The 20,041-nt window shown below is 29.9% G+C and overlaps 2 protein-coding genes across 6 annotated transcripts; one reads left to right on the top strand and one right to left on the bottom strand.

The window, feature by feature from the left end:
• Window positions 1-727: 727 nt before the first annotated feature.
• LOC130903662 (uncharacterized) lies at window positions 728-16,334 on the top strand. The gene is made up of 6 exons (XM_057815889.1): window positions 728-772; window positions 1,924-1,951; window positions 5,712-5,950; window positions 8,543-8,679; window positions 11,283-11,561; window positions 12,955-16,334. The coding sequence occupies exons 1-6, from the start codon at window positions 728-730 to the stop codon at window positions 13,529-13,531; spliced, it is 1,305 nt and encodes a 434-aa protein (XP_057671872.1). The 3' UTR covers window positions 13,532-16,334.
• On the bottom strand, window positions 16,202-20,041 carry LOC130890843 (ethanolamine-phosphate cytidylyltransferase). Of its 5 annotated transcripts, XM_057795219.1 has the most exons (7): window positions 19,486-19,727; window positions 18,279-18,596; window positions 17,997-18,079; window positions 17,767-17,918; window positions 17,425-17,682; window positions 17,125-17,332; window positions 16,202-17,061 (listed from the first exon to the last, which is right to left on the bottom strand). In XM_057795219.1, the coding sequence occupies exons 1-6, from the start codon at window positions 19,542-19,544 to the stop codon at window positions 17,147-17,149; spliced, it is 1,056 nt and encodes a 351-aa protein (XP_057651202.1). In that variant the 5' UTR covers window positions 19,545-19,727; the 3' UTR covers window positions 16,202-17,061; window positions 17,125-17,146. The 5 variants fall into 5 exon arrangements, with proteins under 5 accessions (XP_057651202.1, XP_057651200.1, XP_057651198.1 ...); XM_057795217.1 differs by having other exon boundaries at window positions 17,767-18,079; window positions 19,486-20,041; XM_057795215.1 differs by having other exon boundaries at window positions 16,202-16,451; window positions 17,767-18,079.

Below are 20,041 nucleotides of genomic sequence, written 5' to 3'. Positions count from 1 at the left end.
TTGTAAAGGATTATTTTGCAAAACCGTTTTTTTACGATTTAAAACAGTAAAACTATGAGAAATTTTCACTCCAGCTATTTCTACTAATTTTTTTTATAAATCCGCCGTAAAATGGAACATTTTGAGACCAAGATCATTAAAATCCATCCATTTTTCGTTTTTCTAGAGCCAACCTAACCTAACCTAACCTAAACCTAACCTAACCTAACCTAACCTAACCTAACCTAACCTAACCTAACCAAAAAACCAGGTGACCGTGAAAGTGTATAATTACCATAATTTTTTGTAAAGGATTATTTTGCAAAACCGTTTTTTTACGATTTAAAACAGTAAAACTATGAGAAATTTTCATTCCAGCTATGTTTACTAATTTTTTTTATAAATCCGCCGTAAAATGGAACATTTTGAGACCAAGATCATTAAAATCCATCCATGTTTCGATTTTCTAGAGCCAAAAAACCAGGTGACCGTGAAAGTGTATAATTACCCAAAATAACATAAATTATTGAACCGACTTTTCAAAATTAAGGTTATGTTTAATCACGTGGAATGTAAGGTATTGATTTCTAGTTTCAGAAAAAAATTCAGTTTTTTAAGACAGTTAAATAACATAGTTCATCACCTTCAACGTTCAAGAAATACTTTTTTAATATAAGTAGCTAAATTTTCAAAAATAATCAATAGAAAATTATTTTATTGGGAAGATCCCTAAGAAATAACTAATAAAATGGACGAAATCGTCAATCAAGAAATCATTACATCGAATACCATTGTAATGTAGTTAAAATTTCTCTTGATGTTTTTCTACTCGGTATTCAGTCAAGTGAAAAATAATACGAGTTTTTTTTCATGAGAAAATTAAAGAATAACGCCCTAGAAAATCACCGTGAAGTTACTTCAAAAATAAATTATTCGGATCTATCTGTTGTGGGTTTGTTTACACCGAGACTTAGACTGTCCGAAATTCCCAACTTTTTTTCATTGGAACATAGAATTCAGTAAGTTTCTTAAGCAGCACTGACATTTCAACAAGAATGTTGTTGATTTGACGTAAGGCTCATTACTGTATAATGCAAAAGAATGCACAATCATTTGCCAATTTAAATCTATTACATGTTTTCCCGCATTTCGCAAGAGTTTGAAGGCATATTACACACTGGTTTAATGTTGGTATTATTTTTTAATACACATTATTACATTTTAGTATTATTGTTAGTTTTTTTAAGTATACTTTATATTTAAATTTTATGTTATGTGCTTTTATTTAGTTATTTGTGTGTTTTCTTCTTAGTTTTTTACATGATTTGTCTACAAATTGACACTTGATATTGAAAGAATTCATTAAAAATTTCAGGTTATATTCTTCAATTCATTTTGCAACTAAATCTGGAACAAAATAACAACGTGGCAACGATGTTATATTATTTTTTTTACTAATCGTAAAAATACTGCAACTTCAATGATTAAAATTAGGCTAATACGGTTCTGAAATAAACACTATTGTATAAAAAAAGCTTTTTTACGGTTAGTTGAGTTGTGTCTTTAGATGCACGGATACCATTAAAGATCGTGTACGTTTTTCTGATAGTGTTTAACCTCTAGATCAATATCAGACCTAATAGTTTATTTACAAAAGGTTTGTCAATTGAAATTAGAAATTGATTTTATCTAGACGGGTTTCACTAAGAAATGAGAAACCTTTAAAAGAAACCGATGCGCTATACAACACGATATTAAAATGGAGTTTTTTTTTCAAAATTTTATAGGAACACTATTGAATTCGACATGAATATCATGCTTTTTCTACTCTTCGACAGAGTTTCGGGATTCTGGTCGTTGTATTTGAACTGAGTTGTATGTTGTAAAAATTATGTTTTATCTCTAGCTGAACACCTGTTGTTTATTCTTATTATTCTGTTTCAGATATCAATTTATGGACAAGATTATGAAGGTACGTACTTAGATTAGACTTTAATCTTTTGTATACCCCGCACTGTTCACCAAACACGCAGCAACGATTTTGTACCTGTGAGGTATCTGTCTGGGGATTACGCGGCTTACCTCTTCTGGGTTTAAAAAGCGTGAAAGTATATTTTTATTTATCGATTACCCTCGACGATTTCCTTTGGTTCTATGCAGAAGCAACAAGAGCTGTCGGGAGTTTCTCCGATGTTCTTCAAATGGTAGTTCACCGGAAAGTGACCAGTAAGCATACCAGTAACTCTCCTTTGATCGTCTTTGTTCAGATCAGTTGGTGGAATAGAAAAAAAATCTTTTCGATTGTTTCAGACTTGGGGTCTTATACCATGTTCGTGATTTCTTCTCGTTTTCCCTCTTCTTTATGACCATGGCTCGATCGACTTGTTCATTGTCGTGTATTCCGGTGCGGTCAGGTGTCCACTTAAGAGTAACTTCATTATTTGCTCCAATTGAGTTTAAAGATTTGAAGATTCAAAGAGTCGAGTGATTCCAGGATTGCTCTGATATCTATAAGGATGAATATCTTTATATTGCGAGCAGTGCATGTAAGGATAATGTATGTTTTTGCCTGGAAAATGGGAGGTTGTGAGCGCATTGGGGTAGCGAGCTTGGATCCTGGGCCATATATTTCTGGACCTTTTCGTCCATTTTCCGTTTTCGAGTCATTGGTGTAGAATACTAATGAGCCTCGTGCGATCGCAATCTCGGCATTTAACCATTAACGTTGATTTCTCCTCATAATTTCATAGTTTTTCGATAAAGCATAGTTTGGAAGACATTTTGACCATATATCTATGGACTTTTAACCATTAACGTCGATTTTTCCTCATAATTTTATAGTTTTTTGATAAAGCCTAGTTTGGAAGACATGGTGACCATATATCTATGGACTTTTAACCATTAACGTCGATTTTTCCTCATAATTTCATAGTTTTTTGATAAAGTATAGTTTGGAAGACATGGTGACCATATATCTATGGACTTTTAACCATTAACGTCGATTTTTCCTCATAATTTTATAGTTTTTTGATAAAGCCTAGTTTGGAAGACATGGTGACCATATATCTATGGACTTTTAACCATTAACGTCGATTTTTCCTCATAATTTCATAGTTTTTTGATAAAGTATAGTTTGGAAGACATGGTGACCATATATCTATGGACTTTTAACCATTAACGTCGATTTTTCCTTATAATTTCATAGTTTTTTGATAAAGCATAGTTTGGAAGACATTTTGACCATATAACTATGGACTTTTAACCATTAACGTCGATTTTTCCTCATAATTTCATAGTTTTTTGATAAAGCATAGTTTGGAAGACATTTTGACCATATAACTATGGACTTTTAACCATTAACGTCGAATTTTCCTCATAATTTCATAGTTTTTTGATAAAGCATAGTTTGGAAGACATTTTGACCATATAACTATGGACTTTTAACCATTAACGTCGATTTTTCCTCATAATTTTATAGTTTTTTGATAAAGCATAGTTTGGAAGACAGTTTGACCATATAACTATGGACTTTTAACCATTAACGACGATTTTTCCTCATAATTTCATAAATTTTTGATAAAGCATTGTTTGGAAGACATTTTGACCATATAACTATGGACTTTTAACCATTAACGTCGATTTTTCCTCATAATTTCATAGTTTTTTGATAAAGCATAGTTTGGAAGACATTTTGACCATATAACTATGGACTTTTAACCATTAACGTCGATTTTTCCTCATAATTTTATAGTTTTTTGATAAAGCATAGTTTGGAAGACAGTTTGACCATATAACTATGGACTTTTAACCATTAACGACGATTTTTCCTCATAATTTCATAAATTTTTGATAAAGCATTGTTTGGAAGACATTTTGACCATATAACTATGGACTTTTAACCATTAACGTCGATTTTTCCTCATAATTTCATAGTTTTTTGATAAAGCATAGTTTGGAAGACATTTTGACCATATAACTATGGACTTTTAACCATTAACGACGATTTTTCCTCATAATTTCATAAATTTTTGATAAAGCATAGTTTGGAAGACATTTTGACCATATATCTATGGACTTTTAACCATTAACGTCGATTTTTCCTCATAATTTCATAGTTTTTTGATAAAGTATAGTTTGGAAGACATGGTGACCATATATCTATGGACTTTTAACCATTAACGTCGATTTTTCCTCATAATTTTATAGTTTTTTGATAAAGCCTAGTTTGGAAGACATGGTGACCATATATCTATGGACTTTTAACCATTAACGTCGATTTTTCCTCATAATTTCATAGTTTTTTGATAAAGTATAGTTTGGAAGACATGGTGACCATATATCTATGGACTTTTAACCATTAACGTCGATTTTTCCTTATAATTTCATAGTTTTTTGATAAAGCATAGTTTGGAAGACATTTTGACCATATATCTATGGACTTTTAACCATTAACGTCGATTTTTCCTCATAATTTCATAGTTTTTTTATAAAGCATAGTTTAGAAGACATTTTGACCATATATCTATGGACTTTTAACCATTAACGTCGAATTTTCCTCATAATTTCATAGTTTTTTGATAAAGTATAGTTTGGAAGACATTTTGACCATATAACTATGGACTTTTAACCATTAACGTCGATTTTTCCTCATAATTTCATAGTTTTTTGATAAAGCATAGTTTGGAAGACATTTTGACCATATAACTATGGACTTTTAACCATTAACGTCGATTTTTCCTCATAATTTCATAGTTTTTTGATAAAGCATAGTTTGGAAGACATTTTGACCATATAACTATGGACTTTTAACCATTAACGACGATTTTTCCTCATAATTTCATAAATTTTTGATAAAGCATAGTTTGGAAGACATTTTGACCATATATCTATGAACTTTTAACCATTAACGTCGATTTTTCCTCATAATTTCATAGTTTTTTGATAAAGCATAGTTTGGAAGACTATAGACATTTCTTTAGAACGTTAAGATGTCCAATCAAGTCACCGGGCTCCATGTTCTGTACTGCTTTTATTGTCCACTTTATTGCTTTATTTTCTATGAGGGTCTTCAAAGGGGGCAAGTCTAAAATGACTTGTAGTGCTGCCGTGGGATATGCCCTTGTCGTATCTATCACAAAATTTGACAGAAAATACATTAGATACAGCTGGATATTCCATGCCAGTTCATAAGCACGATGTTTAAGTTTCACTTTTACAAATTACTTAAATTTAGGTAAGTACTTACTACCGGCAATTATTTCGAGAAATAACCTAAAGTATGTGTGAGTTTGATGTATATCGCGTGTTGTCGTGACCCAGATCCGTTGAAGCAGCCGTTATAATTGAGCATAAACCTCAATAAAAAGTATACCAGGTGTGAGAAAATTACTTTTAATAATAAAAAAAAAACTATGTTTCAGGAATTAATATCGACTTAAGTTCATTACGTATGGTGAATAATGAATATGCAGAGTGAGTCATGAAACAAAGTTATGAAATGAAGAATATACAGAAGCAGTATAATTTGAAAATAATTGATTTTTGTCTAAATAATTATTCGATTCAAAATATATATAAAAATTTAAACTTATATTGATCCACAGATAAACTGTTTGAAATCTACATGGAGAAATTACCTTATTATGATGATTGCAGCATTGCCAAATGAATTTTTTTCTCCCACATCGTGCTTATAACCCAAAAATCTTTTCAAATTAGATTTTTTGTTTCAGTTAGCGAAATCCAGTGTACGTTCGCGATAGGTAATAGTGCGGGATCTAGAGATTCGATTATAGCAAAACTTCGAAAACCCGAAGGATTCAAAGGACACCCGTTGTTCGCCGATGATCGAGGAGTTGACGCGGAAACTGATCCATCTTGTCAGATTAGACAGGATCCCAGCGATACGACGTCGCTCAAATATATTTTGAAAATTTTTGATTTCAGTCGATGTGGAGTTCTAAAGAGAAACGTAAGTAAATTATTCAGAATGTACGATATTTTTTGTGATAATATTGTTTCTTGTATAAGTCTACGTCTTGAGGCGATTGTTATATAGACGGTCGTACTTTCCATCAACCACCGCGACTAATTTTGAAATTTGAAAACGCTCTCCACAGTTTCTTATGTCGATGGTCATATTGGCGCTCCAAACGCGGCATTCGACATTGTCAACAGCATTGAACATTCAGTTTGTGCAAGTTTGCATGCAAGTGCTTGCAAAATTATGGATCGAAGTAAGCAGTACTCGATTGGATGGATACTATATTTCCTTTTCCTCCGCTTTTTCCGTAAATACCTCAAGACAATAATTAAATTATCTGAGGTCACGCTTGAACGCGACCACGTGTAAAGAATTTACATTACAGCGATCTGATGGCTTAATATCAAATAAATCAGATCATTTGCAAAAGGAAAAGTACGTTTAATACATAGTATGGATTAGAATCACAGAATTACAGAATACCGTGAGTTGTAGTTCGAATATTGAGGCTTTCTTTGTGTATGATCAAGATTATTTATGAGACTAGTTGTTTACAATTAATTTTCTTTTAAAACGAATTGAAGCAATTGACTTTCAACGGTATTTTTATACTTTCGCGGTCCCCTCGTTTTTTGGCTCTAGAAAATCGAAAAATTATTCGATTTCGATGAATGTTTTTTAAAAATATTCGTTTTTGCGCTGGATTTACGAAAAAAATTGGTTTCAGGGTTTTAAATGTTCATGTTCATTCACGTATAATTGTTGATAACTTTTTTCCAAATAATCAAACGAAGTTATTGTTTTTTTTTTCATAATCTACACGAAAAAACGAATAAATTGAAACAAAATGTATAAAAAAATGTTGATTTATCATGTTTTTACGATTAAAAATAACAATTTGTGTTAAAATTGACTTTTTCTCACATATAATCGTTTTTTATTAAGTAATCATTAAAGTTATATGGACAAAAACATTCTTAAAATCACTTATGGTAATCAAGTGTACAATATTAAAAGTTAAATTTGAAAAATTGGAAATTTTTACCATTAAAAAATGGTATGTTACTAGGGTTGACTGTTAGAGACTAAAAATGAATAAACAAACATTCCTCAATATTTTTTTTTCCAAAATGTTCGTTTTTTTGTTTATATTAACAAACAAAATACATGAACTGCGTTTATAAAAAACTTATGAACGATTTTATGCGAAGAAGTACGTTTATGATCACATTCAAAGTCATAAAACAATATGAAATCTCCAGGTGAGATATTTCCCATATTTTTTTCATAAATCCGCCGTGAAAACGATTTCCTAGAACCAAAAAACGAGGGGACTGCGAAAGTATAAAATTATCCGTTCAAATGACGTATTGAAAGAAAAGAAAGTTTAAAAACTGATATTTATATACGATAATAATAATTCTGTTTCAAAAATAAATAACAAATAAATCTAATGATACTATGAATGGAAATATTATTGTAAAACATATGTCATCCTACATAAACGTTATGTGAAAAATCAAACTTGTTAATCTCACTTTTGAAGTACATAACTGTTTATGTCAAAGAACTGTTAAAGATGAACTGACACAAATATGTGGCATTTAAGTTGTACTACAAAACTATACATGTGTAATGAAAATATAATCTTTGATATAGTATAATTTGATAGTCATTTTTATTAATGAACATTTTTAAAAGTGCTTGGCAACATTGTAAATATCAAAGTTCAAATCTGCATGTCTCAAAATTAAAACGCGTCTGTCGCGTCTTCAGTGATGACTTCATAAATGATTCCAAACAAAAACAAACTCTGTTTATAGATGGATTCTTTCATAGTCCGGTAAAATTTGTCTTAAAAATAGTATCCAAGTAATAAAAATTTTCATAAAAATTGGTACGTGAAAACTACCAACAGTTGCTAATTTTTCAATGTAAAAGTTTATAAAAATCGTTTTATTTTTCTAACAAAACTCTCAGTTTTATCATAAAATTATTCGATATAAAAGTTGTATATCCATTTCCTAATTAGAACATTTAAAAAATTTAACGATCTACAATTTTAATCCCACTTAATTTTATAATACTTCAATATTTGACTTAAAAACGCAAACAACACATTCCTTCTCACATTTTACTTATAATTTGTACTATTTTTTAACTTATTGAAAGTTTTGTAGCATGTATAATTTGTATGGACTATAAATTGAATTTTTATAAGAGAATTCTACAACTTGCATAGTAAAGCGACACATTATGTTTATTATAGAACAACTAATACTTGATTCTAGACATAAATAAATTCAGAAAACTTCATTTGTGTATTATATATAAAACTACTAGATCACATCTAGTACAAAAAACCTAAAAAAAGTGAAAAGAGAATAACCACTAGGTGATTCCGGAAAGATACGCAAGATCTAGTAGTTTTTGATCACCCCTCGTAAATTGGATGACAATTTTTCATTTCTAAGTGGTGCGAAAAACACCTACAACTTATTTACCATCATCTAAATTCGTCTATTAGTAATAAACTATTTCGAGTATTTAACAAAATTTCATCTATTAATATTCTTTCAGGGATTTGTTCACGTCCGCGTATGGTTTCCACAATTTCCAGGAGTCGTTATGCAATCAGATCAAGAGTTGATAATAATGTGCAAACCACCCGAACCGACTGTAATAGAAAATAAGGCAGCGGGTTTTGCAGGAAGTTTGTAAGTCTATCTTATCATACCTATGATTATAATTATTTTAATATTTGTTCTATATAAACCTAAAATTAATTACTGCGAGATAAAATTCTAATGAGCTAAGTATATGTCAAACAATCTTATGGTTTCTATGTGAAACAAAATCGCTATAAAATTGCTAAACTACAACTCGTCTTAAAAACATAGTCAGTCCATGTTTGTTACTGAATGCATTGAATTTGTTAGTTACAACCTCGCTCGTAAAAGGTAACGCAAAACAAATTTATGTATCCTGTAATTCCTGTACCCCAGCGTTTGTGTTTATTTAATATAGAGCCTATTTTTACAAATTCAGTTCTAAACTTTCACGCTGCGTATTAAAATGTACTTAACATTTCTAATAAAAAATGCTCATTTAAAAATTCCAAAAGGGCAATATTCATTAAATTTAACAAAGCTTGTCATGAAGTAAGAAACTGCTGATGGTGATGTGTAAATGCATACAAAAATTCATAAAATGGATTTCCTCTACAAATTTATTTATTCCTTAAAAATAATTAAAGTATTCATTTTGATCAGTATATTATATAATAAAATAAGGATTTATGTTCCTTCATGCATCATTTTTATTTTCTCAATAAACATACATAGAAGCTGTGGAAATTCTAATATGAAAGTTAGGTACTCCAAAAATAATGAATTATAACAATGCGCTACCCAGAGCGTATTCGACAACCATTTAATGAAGTAACCTGTAGCAATGTTTTTAATTTGCTGATACCCGATTGCCGAATTGTTTTGAGGTACAGTGTTGAAGTGAGATTAAGCCCTAGTAGTTTTACTTTAACAAATAAACCTAGTCTAAAATATTAAACTCAGAATTAAACAACGAAAATTTCAAATAACCATGGAATAACTAAAGCATAAGTTATACTACCAATCAGTATAAATTTAACCTAAAACCACGTAAGTCTTGAATATATCAGTACTGCTCTCTGAATAATACAAATTTCGTCTATTGTAGTTCCTTAATTCTGAATTTTTTACGACTGAGATCTTATAATTTTTTTAAAATTTGTTCCACCAATAAATACAAAACTTTTCAAAACTTCATGTGCCACCAAATTTGACAACTGCTATTAACCTTTTTACAAACATAGTCACCGACCTTGAAATTCTCTATAGATTTAATTTTACAATTCGTTATTTCTTTTTGTTTTTAATAATATGCAATCGCTATTTTATCGTGTGTCTATTAGGTTAATTATTATTTAGTTTGTGGTTCATTATTTCCAGAGTGTATAATTTTAGCCTGACTAATATTTTATGTCATAGCTTCAATCTTGTAACTTTTTAGCGATTTCTAGTTATGTGATTCAGGTTTCCTAAAATAGTTTTAAAAATAGGATATTAGAAATATTTTCGCTGAATTATTGGTATGGGGGTTATAATTAGAAATAATACTATTATTTCTATGGGGTTACATCTTGAATTAGACCATAACCAAATGCATGTTCTTTACTTAATTCAGTTTCATTTTTTTGTCGTGCAGTTACTAAAGATAACAATTGAAACTTACATAACCACACTTTCCAATTCAATCATTTTTCGGTTGGAAGTACTAAATTTTCCATTTATATTAGTGATTAATTTTTCATATTCAAATTTAGTGGATAGTGGGAGAAAATTATACTGTGGATGTTCATTTAATATTTAGCATGTTTTACCTAAAAATATGTAAGACATGTAGTTGTACTTATTCAAAATGGTGGCATCATAGACATAATGATATTAGACTGCTCAGTCGAAGAAATTCGCGTTCCAATATTAGAACGAGATATAAATGAAGGTTTATATCTGTCAAATGTTAAAGGGTGTTCCTTCCAATCTCTTGTATCGTACCGCTTCCACCGTTCTATTTCCCCACTCCCTTATCTCATTTCACCAATCAAGCTACTTAGACCAGAGGTTGTAAAAAAAAGAAAACTTCCAAAAAGAAGTGTACGGTGAAAAAATACTGGTCGTGTATGAAATTACGATTACGGTTGCTGTAAATAAAATTAAAGATAATGGTCACTTCAACAAATCAATGCGATTTCTTTTTTTACTGGCAAAATATTTCACGGCAATTATTTTTGTCCTAATTTTTTGCCATCAACAAACTTGTAAAATTAAATTTTCAATAACAAATAATTCCAACAAGGCACACCTTCTGTTCAGCTCTATTGGCCACGTTCTAACCGCAATTTTAGAAGACTCTAATTTTCTCCGTTTCTTTTCTCAGTTTGCAGTGGTGTACTTAAAATATTATTATTGAATTGTGTCAGTGTTGTTTTAAACGAATAGTACTATATATTTTTAGCACCGTTAGGGAAATAAATAATTTAAACGTACTCATTATTACAAAATACAGAAACCCTATACTTTTTAAATTTAAGTTGGCAATTCTGTGCTTATCTGACATTTGACATATGATCGAACAATTATGTAAAATGTAAACAGTGTTTAGATCAGTAGCGCTAAACATTTGCCCAGTTGTTCTTACACTACAGCCTATCAAAGTTAGATCGATTTTCAACAAAATAAATGAAAATTCAATCATGTTAATATAAGTTTAATGGTTATAGTCCACATGGTGCTAGAGTATCTGGTGTGGTAGAAGAAACTCCAGGTCGTTTAGAATACGAAGTGGCGTTGTATAAGGAAGCGCCTGCAGCTAGAATCAGTAATATATCAAATAGTGAATTGCCAGTAGATCAAGCAGTACCAATTGGTACAAAATTACAATTGAGAGCAAGGATTAGTCCGGATTCAGCATGGAAATATGTCAAATTAATGGAGGTTACAGTGAGTCCTGATCCCGATGATCCTCATATGACTGGAAGCGTAGCTTTAGTCAAAGATGGGTAAGTTATATCGTCTTATATAAAATTAGAATTTACTTTTAACAATTTTTTGACATCGAAGGAGTGGAGACCACAATTTTTTCCTGTTTCAATGAATAGCATAATGAAATAAAATTATTTTATTTGTATATAAACTTAAATAACAAGAACTTTTTCTATAAAAGCAATCAGTAAACTACGTTACAACCAAAAAAGAAACAACAAAAATAAAAATTTCATTCACTCGCGACCTAAATTTTATTCTCGGCAGTGTATTTTTTTATTGAAATGCATGAAAATTATACCAATGTTTTTGTAATTGACTATATTTGAGGAAGTACAAATTGGGTCAGTGTTTAATGTAAACAATAAATGCGCAATTATAAAAACGTGAAACTACCGGCGTGAATTTTAATATGCACAATTATTTTTAAGCTACTTTCATCCATTTTCTCTGATTATATAATTTACATAATTGGATACCTACTATTGGATAACTAAAGATTTTCACCATGATCTGGTTCTTTGTTTTAACCAATTTTAAATAATCCCCGCAAAATTATAACCTCAAAAATTTAATACACAAACTGAAATAAGAATAGTTTTATTTTGTAGTCATGCTTGTATAAGAAATACAAATTAATCAGCTTTTGTATGATCTTGTCTAATAAATGAATCAATTTAATAAAGACGCCAAAATAATTAAAGTATTGATGTAAAACTTCAGAGAAATGTGTTTTTGAAGGTTAGTTGTATGTAAAAAAAATCAGGACGTCGCTAAGCTCAACAGTATTGGAAATCGAAGCTTCAAAGTTTTTCGTATATTAATGAAATACATATGAATGTTTCAAAAATCACCCACGCCAAAATAATTGAGGCATTGAGCAGAAATTTTAAAGAGATGTTTTTGAAGGTTATTTTTATGTTAAAAAAAATCAGGACGTTTATAAGCTTCACAGTATTAGAAATACAAGGCCTCAAACTTTTTCATATATTAATATAAAACATATGAATGTTTCAAAAATCACTTACACCAAAATAATCGATGCAGCGAGCTGAAATTTTAGAGAAATGTGTTCGAAGGTTAGTTTCATGTAAAAAAAAATCGAAACGTTGTTAAGCGCCACAGTATTGGATTTAAGAGGCCTCAAACTTGTACAAGTATTTATGAAAAACATTCACATGTTTAAAAAATCAGTCACGCCAAAATAATTGAGGCATTGAGATGAATTTTTAAAAAAATGTGTTTGAAGGTTAGTTTTATGTAGAAAAAAATGAAACTTTGTTAGGCGTTACAGTATTGGAAATATAATTAATTCTCTCTACCTCTCTCAATATTTATTATTTTGTTTTATATCAACTTTGTTAAAATGATTTTTTTATATTTTAAAACGATTTTATTTATAATTTTTAGATGCAGAAACAGAGATTTTTCGTCAATAATCCCACATCAACCAGCTCGATACAGAGAACGCCCTAACGAGGTATTTCTCGATTTCGAAGCTTTCCTCCTTAGCACCATGAAAGAACGTTCGACTTTATGGATTCATTCTCAAATAAAAGCTTGTATGGAAGCCACAGATTGCCAACCCGACTTCTGTTTAGATTTATACGAACCTTCGGGGCATGGTAGGAAGAAGAGAAAAGCTAATATCGTCGAAGTCATCCAGCAACCAGATGGTTCTTCTTATAAATACAATTCCACACACTTTACTAGGATACAAGGAAATTTGGAATACACTGTACTAATGCCGGGAGAATTTTATCATAGAACGCAGAGTATAGAAGGCAGTTGCAGTACTTTTTTGGTTGTCGCTGCTATTTTAGGGGCTTTGTTATTTTTGTCTGCTTTTATCATGTGTTGGTTGGCTACTAAATTACATACTACACTCGTCGGGGCTAATAACAATAATAAAAATATAGATCAGCTTGTTAGGGATAGTAGAAGGTTTTCAGATTCTGGATACACTGGACGAGCAACAACTCAGTGATCCTATTTATGCGAATTTGAATGTTTTATGCCTGATGAATATTCCTAAGTAACTTCCACTTTATAAATTCATTCATTTCTATTTTTTTTCAAAAACTTTCAGTCGTGAGCAAAAAATAATCAAGACTGCATAAATTTTGATATAATAAAAGGTACAAGGGATTGATTTTAAGGTTAGAAATGCTTCTTAGCATGCAGATTTGCTACGAACAACAAACGGCAAACGTCACTCGCAAACGGAAAGTCAAGTTAATACATCGGCCTTAAAACTATGAATATATTTCTTACTTGCAAACTACTCAAACTTTGTTTCGTCTGTTTTCAAGCATCTTGTATGTATTTCCGTGTACTATCATCTTTTTTTTCGTTAATATCTTCGTTTTTAACAGTTTATTTCTTCCAAAGTGAAATTACCCTTCGGTTTTTATTTATAAATTCACATCTAAATAAAACAGTCATATCAAATAATTTCAAGTTTATCTATGGCACAGATAGCAATCCGAATACAATCACAAAACATAATTTTTATTCACGGATCCGATTCCGAACACAGATATGGAAGGGAGAATAAGCGTTAATATGCGCGGACGTACTAATGCCGTAAACTGTCATTTTGATGATACCTTCGGCGGGAAATGTGAAAATACGATCATCTATAGGCTTTAAAAGTTACTTCTGAACGTACAACAAAATTCTGATATTTTGTAGCACGTAATAAGACTAGAGAAAATAAGTAAACATGAATTTGCAGATCTCTGAGAACGTACGTCAGGAAAACTTTTATAAAATGTGTAATAACTCTGTATTAGACTTCTCACAAAGAATATTCGACATTTTAACTTCAATCACTGTAAAATTTACCAAGATGTACAACTAAAAGAAAAAAGGATCTTGATGTACATCCTTAATGAAAATAAACAACCAATAACTTGCAAATTGCCTCAGGCAATAATCTTCAACACCAAATCAGCTGTAATAACAAAAACAACAGTGCTGCCAATTGACGCATAATCACCATTTCAACCTAAAATTATAAATCTTGAATATTGTTACTTATTTTAACCCTACTTTACAACATTCCGTTTTTTGTAATTACATGACCTTCACATGAAAAAATCAAAATGGGCGTCTCACGAAATTTGGAAACGCACTAAAATTTTATATTTTCGCTACAAATCTAGTAACTTTTTTAGTTATTTCTAGTGGTGTGATTCAGGTTTTTAAAAAGTGCTTGTGTTTTGTCTATGCAGTGTACTCTACTACATTCCACTTTGTTAATGGATATCATGGACGTCGGAAATCAGATGTTGATAGATTTTAAATTACACAAATTCTAGAATTTGATTTCAGTTCAGTTAGTTTCATTGAACTGTTCAATTCTAATAATACTATTATCGTTAGATATAACCAAAAGTCAAAAGATATTTTAAACTTGTACTTTTTTCTGGTAAGTGAATTGTATCTTAATCGGAATAATTAAATTGATCCCTGATAAATGCTTTAAAACAGATTCAGAATGTATCTATGACAACTATACGCTACTTTTTGTTTATTTTACGAAGCTAAAATATACTATTAAAGTTTAATTCCACCAAAAGTTCACTACTAAAATCAGTATTTTAGGACTTTTTTCGTGTTATGAATATTGAAAAATATCACTGCCAGTGCAAAATAATTAACTTTGTGATTGTGTATGGCGTCAAATTAATTTTCAAGATTTTTTATAGATCCCTTTTAAATGTTTATTTATAAGTATTTATTTTTATACATAAGTTTTGTACATAAATTTTATTGTTTGAATTATATTGGGAATATCTTCAAAAAAGAAATTTCGTAGATGCTAATTCATTTGAAGTGTTTACAAAATATCTTTTATCATAAGAAATTTCCAATTTTTGGGTCGGTGGACATATTTTAAATTTTAGATGATTTTATTTGCTTTGTAGGTATGTATTTACACCAAATATTTTTAATTTATTGTATTTAAATCGAATAAATTTTTATTATTACACTTCTTTTTATCATCAATGTACAGGGAGCATCCTATTTTGGTATAATATATTAAAAATAATAACAAGCCCTAAGTTATTTTTCTATTTAAACCACTTACCAGCACTCAAGGGGAAGGAATTAACAAGTAAGTTTAAAGACACCAAAAAATTATAATTAGAATTTGAAAAACTTAATTTTTATGTATAAAACCAACAGTAACAATAGATAATGGTGAAACAAGTTATTGGGATAATCTAAAGGGTTGAGACAGGCAAAGACACTTGTGGGAAGCTATAACCAGAGAAGATCTGCTGAAATATCTGAGCAAGTACAAGCAACCTACAAATACTAATAGGGATCCTGTTGGGGCCTTAATGGACACCTGAAGACACTAGATTAAGTAAAGAATGCAGCGTGCAGAAGACAAACGATTAACCACATTGCACCTAGTGTAAGACCCCACGGAAGTCCAAAGCACTACATCTTGGAGGGTATGAAATAGAAAACGATCTCTGGCAGCTGGAGTTATATGACACACTGGAATTTCTAAGAGGGTTGGGTCACTGAAGATCTCCAGTATCATAGCAAGAAAGGGGGGAATGTACTTAGTCCCTAATATATAATAAAACAGTAGTTATCAGTTAAAAGGAAATTTCAGGATATAATAAAAAACTTTCAGTACTGTAACAACATAATTATATTAATAACTTCTAATATTCAAAGTACATTCAATAAATTATAATAGAACAAAATAAATTGTAAAATAATTAGTTACATAAACATTTTGCCCTAAAAGACAATATAAAAAATAAAAAAAACTTTGCAAAGTTCGGTCGGTATATACATATATCACTGTGTAGAATCCTTTTAAAAAATAAATAGGAACACATTTATATACAGAGCGATCCAAAAACTTGTTATCTTGATTGCTGTGAAAATAATAATTTTAAGAAATGTTGAAACGCTCGGTATTAACAAAGCAAATAGGGATTAGAATATAGTTCACAGTGAACCAATATTTTTTAAATTATTTGATGTTATTGAAAAAATATTTTTTAACAATTAAACAACTCTATCAATATTCAAAATTTTGCATTTCTAGGTTATGTTCCAGAGGTCACTGGGTGCCCTAATTGTTTTTAAACAATTTTTATCACAAGAATATATAAAAAAGCGTTAATTTTCCATTTTTCAGACAAATTTTATTCAGTTTTTCATAATTTTGCTCTACTCAAGCTATTTAAGTTATTAACTTTCATTTTGATTGGAAACTCAAAAAAATACTTTCATGTATATATTTTTTGACACAATTAATATGAATCAACCTAAAATAAGCAGTTAAAATTCAATTTTTTGACTGTTAATTGAAAAGTATTTAAAAAAACTACAAAAAGTTACATTGGAGTCAAAATTATTTTTTGCCATATTTCATCATTTGGTCCATAACTTTATTTAGACACCATTAGTGACACGATTACATTGCTGAAATGACAGTCCTAGAGTATAGTTAAAAGACCCTACAGTGTACGTGTATGTAATCTGCATAAAAAACAATTTTTTGAAATAAACTAAGGTATACAGTAATAAATACAATCATCATACCATTATTTTAGGGTGAGTAATTTTACAAACTTGTCACATGTCCGTTTTGTTTGAAATCAAGTGATTCCAGTTTCTTAAGCACATCCAACTCTTTCATTTCTTTTTTGATATTCCTATTTTCAAACTGTAACCTATTCCTTATTATTCGTTCAACTATTTTTTCCGTTGTCATGTCATTGCCAGATTTTACAGTCACAAACTTTCCAACCTTAAAATAAAAAGAACAAGATGATAAAATAGAATGGAGAAGAAAAATAATTAGAGATATAGGAAATGGGGTGAATTCTATTAATTACTTACTTTTTTTGGATATTCGTAGGGATCGCTGCCGTCCACGTCGGGCATAACTGGCGTATCTCCATGAACGACTACATCAACTTTAAAGTGCTCCATCAAATCTTCCGTTACTAGATAAGGGGCACCTATTACCACTTCTGAAACATATTTGCACGCCAATACGCTCAAAACCCTTTCATGAAGATTCATTATTGGGTAATTTGTGCCCTTGTATCTATTAACGACTGGATCTGTATGAAGACCAACTATAATATAATCACCCTGTGAATAAAATAATAAAATAGTAAGAGGGGATTATTTAAAAAAGTAGACGGAGAAATTATGTTGATTTAAAAGTTTATTTACCTTTTCTTTTGCCTTTTCCAAAAAGTCCAAATGGCCAACGTGGAATAGATCAAAAGCTCCTGCGACATAAACTATCCTATCGCCTTGTTTTGGTGATTTCCCATCAGAAAATTGAATAATTTTTTGTGTGGTGGGTAAAAACTGCGAACAACCTGTCCAAGGAGATCTAGCAAGTGAGTCTTGGCCCATTGACGATGAATGCTCCCTAGCAACATCGTACTCATACTGACCTTGTTTAAAATGATTCCTAGTTAAAAGAAGCATCCTACCAACTAAATCTGTGGTAGAAACGCCAGCTGTCCTCTGAACCTCCCTAAAAAACAACATTCAAGACTAGAACATCAAAGAAAGGTTTATTCAATGTCACAATCATGGTATTTCTGATAAATAAAAACATCAACAATATCAAAATAGACAATTGAACAGATCCTGGATGAGATTAAACTTTGTCTTAAGTTCACAAAAAGTAATTAAAAACTTAATTTAAAGTTTTTCTGAAAAATTTATGTTACCTATATCTTCCAGCACTTTTTACTAAATGATAAGTATCTACTCCATCAGCTGTTAACGTAATGTCGTCTCCATGTACACAAAAATCGCAGTTATGTTTATCTAAGGTCTCCAATGTAGTTACGTAAGGAGCTCCTTCTACTACTTCATCGACCCATTTTATTCCTCTAACCATTTTGTATCGCTCCTCCGCAGTAAAAACCGGAGGTCCTTTGTGTTTCATAATTTCTTCATCTGTGTGAATCCCAACAATCAGATAATCTCCCAATGCTTTAGCTTGTCGAAGGGAATTTGCATGACCAAAATGTACCATATCATAACTGGAAGGAATTTTATATGTGATTTTTCAAAAACATTAAAGTAGACACACAATGTGTGAATTTTTATTTCGTGTTTTTTTTTGCTTCGAGTATTAAATTTTATTTAATATTTTATCGATGTTTATCATTATATAGACTTCCTGTGTACACATTTAATCAACAAACAAGGTTCAAAATTAATTTATTTTTGTTTGAAAAAAACTTTCATTTCAATCATTGATCAAGGAATAAATGTCATATTATTTACTTTTATGATTATGAGAAATTTTATATAAGTAAATATTTATTGATAGATGATATCGGGTTATATGACAGGGTTTTTTATCGAAAAAAGTGGGTAAATTAATTAAGATCAACTTGAGCTATCACTTCAATTGAATAATCAATTGTTTTATAAAACCATTAAGTTCACTCCCTACGCATTCATATAAGAAAATAAAAATTTATTCAATCATAATAATTTCAAATGTTTTTATTTTTGACCTAACCTTGAATTACTTAAACTAGGAAAATTTTAATAATCTAGTAATTATAACTCGATTTATTATTTTATTCATCATAGACGTAAGTAATATACCCAAAAACTATGTCTTGTCATAAAGTCACCCCTAAAATATTCCATTGTAATAAAATCCATAAGATATGACTTCCAGGATATAAATCCTACCTTTGTCACTGATAAGACACAAAATTATGTATACAACAAAATAAAGGTAAATTATGGAAAAAAATACTAAACCCCGCCAAAATACATAATTTATATTTGAAAGTTTTCCCGTATTCATAAACGACTAAACGTTTATACATTTAATAATTATGATCAAAATAATAAACTATTATTTTAAATTTAAAAAATACAAAGTTTTATACAAGTAAATGATGTACTTACCACCCATCACACCAAACTCTAGTATATTTGTGTCCATTTTGTGAAGTATTTTCCGGCATATTTAAAAAATAATAATGCCAAATAAATCAATATAAAAATTAAAAGTTGTTTATTTAAAATATAAAATCACAGCACTCTTTATCGTTAAGAAAATACAAATTACACTGAATAAATCGTAAATCGAACCTCCTCTCTATATACAATTTCTACTAACTAAATTCTCGAGTTGTCAAATGGAAAAATTGACGCAATTGCGTGTTGTTGTCACATCATAATCACTTGTTTTCCGAATATTCTTTTGACTCTATGATATTAAACTTTAAACTCACAAAGAAAAAATATAAAGCATATATTGGAAAAGTCAAATTCACTGTACCCATTAATCTTTATATTTTGACTGCAAAAGGTCGAAACATCTAATTTTTACCTATAATTTTAAACTGAAAAAAAGACCTAAAATCAAAATAAATCATCACGAAAACATATAAAAAGATTTAAGAATTTTACAAAGTTAAAAAAAAATCAATGTTAGATTCAACTGTGTAACGACACCTAT

This window comes from Diorhabda carinulata, chromosome 2 (genome assembly GCF_026250575.1).
Source record: "Diorhabda carinulata isolate Delta chromosome 2, icDioCari1.1, whole genome shotgun sequence".
NCBI lineage: Eukaryota > Metazoa > Arthropoda > Insecta > Coleoptera > Chrysomelidae > Diorhabda > Diorhabda carinulata.
This window is presented reverse-complemented; position numbering and strand designations above follow the sequence as displayed.

Bases quoted from the DNA above. Each gene is read 5' to 3' on its own strand.
- LOC130903662 (XM_057815889.1), top strand. From the start codon at position 728: ATGGACGAAATCGTCAATCAAGAAATCATTACATCGAATACCATT. The intron at 1,952-5,711 runs GTACGTACTTAG...TTTTTGTTTCAG, and splicing joins TTATGGACAAGATTATGAAG to TTAGCGAAATCCAGTGTACG. The intron at 8,680-11,282 runs GTAAGTCTATCT...TAATGGTTATAG, and splicing joins GCGGGTTTTGCAGGAAGTTT to TCCACATGGTGCTAGAGTAT.
- LOC130890843 (XM_057795216.1), bottom strand. From the start codon at position 19,544: ATGCCGGAAAATACTTCACAAAATGGACACAAATATACTAGAGTTTGG. The intron at 18,080-18,278 runs GTAACATAAATT...GTTGTTTTTTAG, and splicing joins AAAAGTGCTGGAAGATATAG to GGAGGTTCAGAGGACAGCTG. The intron at 17,683-17,766 runs GTAAATAAACTT...TTTTATTCACAG, and splicing joins TGGAAAAGGCAAAAGAAAAG to GGTGATTATATTATAGTTGG.